Here is a 9,731-nt window from a genome sequence, read left to right as displayed (position 1 = left end):
GCTCGGCTGGGGGATTGCTGGGCAGCCCTGCCAGCGGGGCTGTCGAACGGAGTCCCACCGTTGGGGTGCCACTGAGCTGAGAGATGACTAGAGAAGACTAAAAGAGGCATTAAACTTTCTGTTTTGCTCAACAGTTCAGTTTTAGGAACTTTGTTGCCTGTGGGGTGCCCGGACCTGCCTGGTGGGAGGGTGGTGGGGGCTGTGATCCCCTCGGGGTGCTGGGGGGGTGCGTAGCACCGGAGCTCAGTCCCCAGCCAATGCTGCATTGGGGTCCACAGCTGGAGGCTTGGTTGTTCAGGTCTGTCCCGAGCAAAAGAGGTGACCCAAGGCTGGGTGCAGCTTGCAGGAATGACCTGCTGCTGAGCTCAGGAGCAGGATTAATCCTGCAACAGGCCGGGCAGTGGGATGGAGCCAGAGGAGAAGGGCCGGCTCCACACCCACGCTGCCCTGGTGTGGGTCAGGGCCGGGCGCGGTGGGGCTGGGCTGCCGGGAGCGGGTGACTCAGGGCCGAGTCACGCGTGGCCCCAGACGTCTGTTCTGGGAATCACCATCTCAGGCTGGGCAGCCCTGTCTGTGGCTGGCCCTGGGGCAGCACCAGGATTCCAGGTATTTGGAGCCAGCGGCGCTGAGAGGGGCCTGGGTGAACCTTGCTGGGCTCCTCATGGTCCAGGCTCTGCCTTGGTGGTGGACAGAAGCAGAAGACAGCCACGGAGGGGACTTGGAAGTGGCTCTCCAGAGATGGAGATCCCCCCCTTGCCTGGCAAGAGGGGAGCTGTATATCTCTCCTGTGGCTCAGTGCGGGGTGGAATATCTCTGTGTGGACCCAGCAAGGGTTCCTTGGTGCCTGTCCCATCAGACAGCCAGTTCCACCACCACCTTCCAGGCTGCCTTGGTGGCTGGGAAGCAGAGGAGCCTCTGGGTGCTGCTGCTCAGGGCCTGCCAGGAAGAGCACGACTCATCTCAGCTCTGAGGGTGGGCAGGGAGGTTTCATTCAGCACGCCGGTCACGCTGACCTTCTACTTTGCACAGGCTCCAGCTGCCCAAGGCAGGGCTGCTACCAAATTTTGGCACCCAGCGATGCGCAGGAAGTGGCCTGATGTCCGTGAAGTGGTAGAAGTGAAGCAAATCTGTTGTCCTGGGGTTTTTCCTTATATAAAGCTGCTCTGCTTGGTGTGTGCTTGCCGATGGCTCTAAGAAGCCAAGTTTCTTTGGAGTCACTGTCACCTCGGATTGCTCTCTGAGCAGAAAGGACAATGGATGAACACCTCCAGCTTGAGACAGAGTTGGCCTCTTCCACCACAGCTGCCCTGCTGCAAGTCCGTACAAAATAGCTGGTACCTGCTCAGTGCTCAACAAATCCTGGAGTGCGCTGAGGGGGCAAAAAGTCATGGTGGGGGGGGGGATGTGCAGGATGCCTGAGGGCAAGGAGGAGCAGCTCCGGGGCTGTGCTCCCCCTCCCACACATCACAGCACAGTGCTGTCGATGCTTGATACACGGAGGGGAGCTGTGTGCTCCGACCACCAGCATCTCTGCCCTTGTGTGCCTCGGCGTACAGGTAACGCTGAGATTTGCTGCTTCCTCCTGTCGTCACAAAGGACTGACCTCCTCTGCTGAAAACCGGCTCTTTTCCTGGTAAGATGTGGCTGTTTCAGAGCAGAGAGTTGTCCTGAGGAGCAGCACCAAGCCCCTAGGGCCAGGAAATGTAAAATAAATTTTAAAAAGTCATATTTCAGGTCAAATTGATAAGTGAGAAGGTGGCAGAGTGCAAGTTTGTGCGTTTAACACCAAACCAGCGTTGCAGTATCTTGCCTGCTGAGTGAACAGGCTCGGCCTCTGGCTAGCCTGCGTTTAATGTAAAACCAGAGCTGTTTTAGGCTGACAAAGTGCGTGTCCCTGCGGGAACTTGCCCAGCTCTCGAGGTTTACCCTTCCTCCTGCAAAGCCCCATGTGACCGGTGAGTAAGTGCAGTGTTTCCTGTAGAAAGCACAGCCTTGCTTGCTGTTGCCCTGCAGAAATCTAGTACCTCTTTCCTCAAGCATCGAGGCTGTGTTTCCTGCAGCATCTGGCCACCTCCTCAAAGCATCCAGCCTGCAGGGACATGGCAGGAGAGGAGACACCGACTGGGGCATGCAATATTTGGATGGCTGTGGCGATGCTGGCAGGTGCTGCTCGCTCAGAGGTCGGATGGCAGCCCTCTGTCCTTAGGGATAGGGTATTTGGTGCGAGTTCCTGCACACAGACCATCTAGTTCCCAGCTGGGAGAGCAGCTTGCCTTGGTCATAGCTACCCTCGCTGGGAAAATGTGCTTTTGCAAAGTAGAAGGTCAGCGTGACCGGCGTGCTGAATGAAACCTCCCTGCCAACAGCCAGCGAGAAGAGCAGGAGCGGTTGGTGGATCTGTGAATGTGTGGCTGCTTCTGCCTGCTCAGACCCTCAGCCGAGCTCCAGGACGTGGACATCCACCTCTTGCCCAACAGATTCCCAGTTTGGAAGAGAGGGGAAAGCTCTGCTTCGCTTTGCCCAAGCACACAAGCGAGCAGCCAAGGGCTGTCTGCAAAGGCAAAATGCAGGTGCTGGATTCGGCTTTGCTCATGATTTTATTTCTTTTGTGCTGGGATGGGAGGATGAGGAGCTGTTAATACTTAGTTGACTCCGTGCCCCTCGCAGCAGGACATGTACCGAGCTTCGTTTCTGCCAGCGAGGGTGTGTTGCAGATGTCGCAGGCCCTGCAAACAAGAGGTACGTTGGGGATTTGCAGTAACTCATCGTGACTTTGTGTGTCTCAGTGGCCTCTGCTGCCATGGGGACACAGCACAGAGCCACCCACCAGCTCGGTCAGGGTGTCACTTACTCTGCCTCTTCTTTAGAGATTTGTTTCCCTGAGTATAAAACTTCTGCGATCAGAGACACCATGGGGTCACAGTTCAGGCTGGCAGCTGCAGTCACGAAGCCGTCCCTGAAAGGGAAAGCGGAAGAATGTGGCTCTCTTCAGTGTACATAACTCAGCACGGCAGCATCCCTGTGGCACCCTGGCTGGAGGCCAGCTGTATTTTGGAGGGCTCGGGGCAGGGTGGCTGGCACCGCAGGCTGCACGGGGACTTGTGGCAGATTGCCTGGCGCTGCTGGGAGCTGGGCACCGAGCCTGGGAGCAGTGGGGCAGAGGGAGAGGAGATGTGTCCCCGGCTCCCTGCCCAGCTGGTGTCTTCATCAAAGCTCATTCTCTTCTCCTTCCCTCCTCTGCTTTGGTTTTCTCTGAAACCATCTCACCGCTGGTTCAACGGCCAGCAGCTGCCTGTGGTGCGCAGCCGTGGGAGGTGATGTGGAGCCTCTGCGGGAGCTCTGTGGGCCGCAAGGGAGAGGACTGGGCCCTGTTCCCAGGGTGCTGCCATGTCAGGGCACAGACTGGCCACAAATTCACTCACCTGATGTAAAAGACCAGGAATTTCTGTTCCTCCAAACTGCCCTTCACAACAGTGTCCGTGTAGCCCTTCCCACAGCCTGTGAGAGAGAGCATTGCAGCCTGCTCAGGGAGCCCGGGTAGAGCGGCTGCCACCCATCCCACCACAGCACCATCGCAGCAGGGGCAGAGGGGACAGCGACTGGCTGAAGAGCAGGCATGAAGGCCCTGGACAAGCAGAACTGACCCAGAGGTGCAAGACTGCGTCATGACCCTAAGCCTCTCCTTGGCTTGGAGAGGAAAGTTCTTCCTCCTTTGTGACCGCTAAGCCACTGGAGATCAGCAAAGAACAAGAGCTCTGGGTAACCTTCAAGCCCAGAGCTCAGAAACAGGGTTCACAAACTCGCCATGGCAGCCAGTCCAAAAGTTGAGCTGCTTCACGTAAACTCTGCGACCGCTGCGTGTTTACAAGGCCCAGACCCATCTGGTGGATGAGCAGATGGGTAGGAAGCAGTTCGGCTGTTCCCACTTCTCTGCCCCCTCCTACCTGTGTAGCGAATGCTTTTTCCAAACATCATGGTCCAGAAGAAGGGAACAGTGTGCAACTCCTTTTCCTTCTTCAGCATGTTTAAGGCAGCAATGTGACCTGTGATAAGCCAGCAGAGGAAATATTTTTCTTACAGGTCTTCAAAGAAGTTCCCCCCTGCCTCTTGCTATCCCGCTGTCCCCTCTGCCCCATTCCCTCCGTGCCCAGTTCCAAGGGGAGCTGGAAAACGAGGTGGCTGCACTGTCTCACCGTGGGCCTCAGCCACCTGTTGGTGATGGATGCTGGTCCGGGCCCCGCTGAGCAGCGCTACAGGAAAGGAGACCACATCCCCCGCAGCAAAGACATTTGGGATGTTGGTTTGCATGCGCTGATGGGACAAAAACCAATTAGTGGAACGATGAGAGGGAAGGGATTGGGTGTGGACCGGGGTTACTCAGCTGGCACTTACCAGATCAACGAGGATGGCACCGCTGTCATCTCTGGCGATGGAGGTGCCCTTCAGAAATGCTGAGTTGGGGAACACCCCTGCAGGGAGAGGAGCAAGGACAAATGCAGCAAAGCTCTGCAAAGACAGGGAGGAAACTTGGCCTCAGCCCTACAGCAAGCACGTGCCCGTGGTGCCTGTTCAGCCTGCTTGGAGCAGAGCAGCCCGCAGCAGTGACTGGTGCTTGGGCTGGTGCTGAGCTAATCCAGGGGCAATAAAACCAGGGCCCAGAACAAGGCATGCTCTGATAACGCAGCAGTGACCTACGGAGCTCAGCAAGCGTGCCAAAGTCATACTGAGAGCATAAGTAGCTCCTTTCCTCCTGCCAAGCATTCACTCATGGGCTGCTGAATTTCTCCAGGTCTTTGGGGCCAAGAGGAAGGGCTGGATGATAACAGAGTGGGAAAGAGACTGCAGGGAATGGTGTTCTGGGAAGGAACAGTGATGATCTGGGCTTGCTGGCTGTTCTCCCCACTCCCAACGCTGCCTCCCTCTCCCAACTGAGATCTCTTACCTATTCCCACCACTACCACATCTGCAGGTAGCTTCTCTCCACTGTCAAGAACAGCCTCTGCAACCTAGGAAGGAAGCAAGAATCGTTAACAAAGGGTTAAAAACTCTGTCCTAATTCCTGCAGCCTCCCTGCTGCCTCATTCTTTGCTGTCTTTTTTCTTCCCCAGGTTCAGATCACCTTGTCCAACTAATGTGTGTTGCCAGCAACTTAAGAGAAAATTACACTGTTGTCCCTCAGATACAAACACATACTGGTGCCCTTTGAGCCTGGAGTTGTGCTCAATGAAAAGAAACGTGAGGGTCTAGACATGGGAGAGGAAAGTCTCGATGTAGGCACTGGGTTATACTTCAGTTTGGGGTTTTCCCCCCTAAAATTAGCAGTTCAGGGATCATAATGGCATGACTGACCTTTCCATCCTTTCCTTTCAGCTCACAGAGTTCTGTTTTCATGTAAAACTTCACCCCTTTATTTTGCAGCATCTGAAAAGGAAGAGGAAGCTGGTTTGAGTATTCACTAGGAAATTCCAGGCTGTACTGCTGCAAAAACAGCTGTACCCAGCCAAAACCCAGGCAGGGAGCTCAGCTGCTGTTCCAGGCTGCAGAGAGGTTTCATTTGTGTCCCTGGCTGGTGCAGGGTGCCTGGAAGACTGGCTTTGCTCTGCTGTCCTGGTCAAATCTGGTGCGTGAGGTGGGTCTAGGATGAAGCAGGGCCTGGGGATGAAGCTGAGCTGGGGACCGTGACGTGTGTGTGAGGGAGGTTGGGACCAGCCGTGTGTGCAGAGCTCCTTCAGGGAGCTGTATGTGAGAAAGGTGGCTGGGCTCGCGGGGTTATGACTCAGCGCAGGGGCTGGATTTCCTGGGCTGTCGCAGATCACGGGGCTGCTTGGATAGCATGTGTCTGTCCTCTGTCCTAGAAACGAGCAGCGGTTTTTTCTGACCTTCATGGCGACACCTCCAACCTGAGGACCCAGCGCATTCTGGAAAGGGAATTCCTTTTTTTCGACCACTGAGATGGCACCAGCCTTGTCTGAGAGGAAGGCAGCTACCTCCATTCCTGCAAGGGAAAGGCATGCCCAAGGTAAGCCTGCTGCAAGCATGGACCTGCACCCTCCTCCTTGGAAATCTTTTCCACTTCCAGATGGGGAGAACAGATCTGATGTATTGCCATGCTTAACTGCTCTTCTATGCGTTTCTGGGCTGAGGTGTTTAGCTTCCCCCATTCTTTGTTCTGATGCACTACAGACCTGGATATTAGGAAATACAAAGAGCAGCTCCTGGTTGTGTACAAAATAGCTCCCTTTCTGTGCCTTACCCCCTCACTTTCCCAATGCTTCTGTGAAATCCAGCTCCTCTGAAGGACAGTGACCTTTTAATAAGGCACATTTCTCTCTGTCCGTGTCCAGGAACTGTTTATAGCTCTCAAAGTTTCTGGCTATCAGGGGAAAGAGTGAGTGCGTGCTGTGTAACGCACACCCCCACCAGCTATAGGGCTGCTGGGGGAACCCAGCCAGGTAGTGAATGAACATCCCTTCCCTGAGGGCCTCAGGTTAATCTGCACACACAACAGAAGTGGGCTTCAAGGCTGTCACTGGTGACTTAATACCCACTCCCGCTTGGTACCTACGAATGAAGCTCCTACGATCACCAGGTTCTTCCCAGTTGCCAGCTCTAAGATCTTGCTGGAGTATTCTGGGGTTTGGAGAATGCACACATTCTGCAGGTCTGCGCCTGGGACTTTGAGGAGGCTGGAGCTGAAAGAGAGAATTGAGATACATCTCATGATCAGAAATGAAACAGAAGGAATGAGGGGGAGCACAAACCCATGCAATCTCTTGGCTATGTCATCCCATCCCCTCCCTTTATCTCATCTCCTACCACCTCCCTCACACGCCTCTGGGAGACTTCCACATCCCAGTGTTGACCCATCTTGTCCTGCCTAAAACTTTGTATGTGTCAACTGCTTTGTGCACTCACTGGCTGCCTGTTGCAATGAGCAGCTGATTGTACTTCTGAGAGGACCCGTCCATAAAGCGGACCTTCTGCTTCTGGAAATCCACTGACACTGCCTGGAGGAGAAAGGAGGCAAAGATCATATGGGTACCTCTGGTCCACTGGTGTCCTGCCACATCGATCCATTCCACTTGCCTGTGACTGCACACCCTATTTCTGGACACTCAGGTGAGATGAGGAATGCTGGGGTCCTCTCTCTCACTTCCTACAGGTCTTAGGCTTTAGGAGCGCTAGGTATGATGGCACCAAGTCTAGGTTCCTCTACGGGGCGTGCAGAGGACTAGTTTCAGGGGTCACCCTCTTCACATGTGAGAGGCACATCTGTCCTTGGGTAGCACAGATCAGTGTTACACCCAAGGCATGCACACCGTCCCTAGCACTGGCCTTGGAATGCTGTCCCAGAATATAATGCATGTACTTAGGCAGAGCCCTAATTTCTATAACTGCAGCGCTTTGCCTGCAGGTGTGGGCATCCCCTCCCCATGGCAGGAACAGGACTACCCAACTAGGACTGAGCTCAGCTGCTCTTGTACCTCTTTCTCTGTCCAGACCTCTATGTCACGAGCATCGAGGAATTCAGGTTTCCTCAGGTAGATGTCCTCAGCTTTTAAGTCCATTTCCTGAAAACAAAACAGAAATATGAAATAAAGCACTTCTTACAGACAGCAATACTCTCGCAGTGTTTACAGGGAAGTGAGTTTGCAGGAGGTAAATTTTGCATTAGTAAATCACAGCTCCCCACACTGCCCCATCTCTATCATCTTCTTGTCCCCCCCTTAGAAAAACCCATCAATTCAAACTCTAGTGGGAAGAACTCCGTGAAAGGGGATAAAACCATTAGCTTATAGTGGACTCTGAACAAAGACTTTCTAGGAGGAAGAAGAGAGATGTCAGCTGGAAATTATACTCCTTTTTCCTCTGGGTGCCTCAGCCCTCCTTCTGCTTTGCCAGAAGGGCTCACTTAATTGCTCAGTCTGGTCCTGAGCGTGGGCCATGCCCCTAATTCACACGTGGTACCCAGGCACAGTCCCGCCCTTCTCACATACGAACCTTGCTCAGTTTGGACTTGTCATATGGAACATGTTTCTCTTTGGTGGCCATGATGATCCTGCCAGTAAAGCCCTCTTGGCGAAGTGTCTCTGCACATGCCAGGGCAGCCACACCTACAAGAGATGCTCATCTCAGTCCTCTTACACATCACTGAGGAGTAGGAGGAAGGCAGCAAGTCCTCCCCGGAGAAGAGTGGCAGCTCACAGCATATGTGGGGAGGGTACAGTACAGACCACTTTACTGACCTCCCCCCAGGAGCAGCATCGTGTCCCGGTTGAGAAGGCATCGCTTGCTTGCATCCTTCACCCTCAAGCTGCTTTCAAGATCCTAGAAGAAAATGAGAAATGCCAAAATCATACCTAGCTCAAGGTGCTGCTTGTGCTTAGTGACAGCAGGTGAGGTCAGTACCTTCTTTTTTGCAGTAACAAACACCTTTCCGTCTTCCACCGTTACCTAAAGGGGTGAAAGGAGAGTGCATTCAAGTGCTGCATTCATGAGGTTGTGGTAGGAGCTTTCCTGGGAGGTTCTGGTCCACTGGGCCATCTGTCTCTGACACACCGAGAGTGACTTGTAGGGATCTTGGATGTCAAATCATGCTGAGAAGCTCATGAGCTTTTCTCCTCATCCCAAGAGCACTCAGGAAATGGTGTAAATCCTTTTTTCTTTCCAAAAGAGCTGTGTTGGCTGTGAGGGATACCAGGATGTATGGGATTACCTTTGGTTGAAAGGAGCTTTAGGACAGGGAGTTACACGAGCCCAAGAAACCATCCCATGTGACCTGGACCATGGACCTGTGGCCAGGGCAAGGTGTTTTCAGATGGTGTCAGGGACATAGGGCTTGTGAGAGTGAATGAATGTGAGTGATATGGAGGACATGGCCCAAGCTGGGAGGAGGAAGACACAAGAAGTCACCTTAAAGCAGGGAAGACAGTCCAGAGCAGGGTATTCCTCGATGTCTCCAGTTTTGATGTTAAAGCAGGCACCATGCCAGGGGCAGCGCAGCCTCTGCCCTTTCAAGACTCCTACAATAGAAAAGCCCCCCACAACTGAGTGGTGAGAGCTGACCTCCCTGACATGGCTTCTCCCCGCTGCCCAGAGCCTGCGTTACCTTTGCTGAGCGGGGCACCATAGTGGGGGCACCTGCTGCCCAGGGCACTGAACTCCTTCCTGTTCCTCACCAGCAGCACTGGGTAACCAGCCACCATCACCTCACAGAGCCTGCGGGAGAGGTGGAGAGGTGGGCACCCTGGGGAGACAAGGCTCGGCCCCTTGCAGCCAATATGCCGCTCCTTCAACCAGCAACATGGCGGCCGCCAACATGGCAGCTGTTGCCATGGCGATGCCACCCCTGCTGCCTGCAGGACTCATGGCAGCAGGCCAGGCCCTGGGCTCCCTCCCTGCTGGGTACTCACTCTCCATCCCCAATGTCATCCTCCTTGCAGACCTCAGCGGTGACGGTGTCATCGTAATCCATGCCGGTGGCTGCGGGAGAGCAGAGGGCAGGGTCAGCTGCTATGGATGCTGTTGTCTGTAGGCACTGTCTTTTGCGCCTTTGCACACCTTTGTGCCGTTGCTGCAAAATCCCACCCCAAAATACAGGGCCACCACCACCCCATCTGGGAGCAGGTCAGCACTGTGCACTCAAGGGGTCCCAAACACAGAGTACAGCAGGAAAAAAACCTCAACTGGAGGAAAAAACACATTTCCCCCACTTTTTTAACTTTATGTCC

At 54.2% G+C, this 9,731-nt stretch overlaps 1 protein-coding gene across 1 annotated transcript; it reads right to left on the bottom strand.

Annotated features, from left to right (window-relative positions):
• Positions 1 to 2,578: 2,578 nt before the first annotated feature.
• On the bottom strand, positions 2,579 to 9,475 carry LOC141932034 (apoptosis-inducing factor 3-like). Its single transcript, XM_074844983.1, has 18 exons — positions 9,414 to 9,475; positions 9,110 to 9,219; positions 8,914 to 9,023; positions 8,410 to 8,454; positions 8,247 to 8,328; positions 8,002 to 8,114; positions 7,485 to 7,571; positions 6,916 to 7,007; positions 6,562 to 6,692; positions 5,880 to 5,995; positions 5,350 to 5,421; positions 4,943 to 5,006; positions 4,393 to 4,469; positions 4,194 to 4,311; positions 3,945 to 4,043; positions 3,423 to 3,498; positions 2,852 to 2,956; positions 2,579 to 2,726 (listed from the first exon to the last, which is right to left on the bottom strand). Exons 1-18 carry the CDS (start codon positions 9,473 to 9,475, stop codon positions 2,636 to 2,638), a joined length of 1,650 nt encoding a protein of 549 aa, XP_074701084.1. The 3' UTR covers positions 2,579 to 2,635.
• Positions 9,476 to 9,731: the final 256 nt, after the last annotated feature.

Source organism: Strix aluco, chromosome 19, assembly GCF_031877795.1.
Source record: "Strix aluco isolate bStrAlu1 chromosome 19, bStrAlu1.hap1, whole genome shotgun sequence".
Classification (NCBI taxonomy): Eukaryota; Metazoa; Chordata; class Aves; order Strigiformes; family Strigidae; genus Strix; species Strix aluco.
The sequence above is the reverse complement of the archived record's forward strand: the minus strand, read 5'-3'. Positions and strand labels throughout refer to the sequence as shown.

Bases quoted from the DNA above. Each gene is read 5' to 3' on its own strand.
- LOC141932034 (XM_074844983.1), bottom strand. From the start codon at position 9,475: ATGGATTACGATGACACCGTCACCGCTGAGGTCTGCAAGGAGGATGAC. The intron at 5,007-5,349 runs GTCAGTCATGCC...CTTCCTTCCTAG, and splicing joins TGAAAGGAAAGGATGGAAAG to GTTGCAGAGGCTGTTCTTGA. The intron at 4,044-4,193 runs GTGAGACAGTGC...GGCTTATCACAG, and splicing joins ACAGGTGGCTGAGGCCCACG to GTCACATTGCTGCCTTAAAC.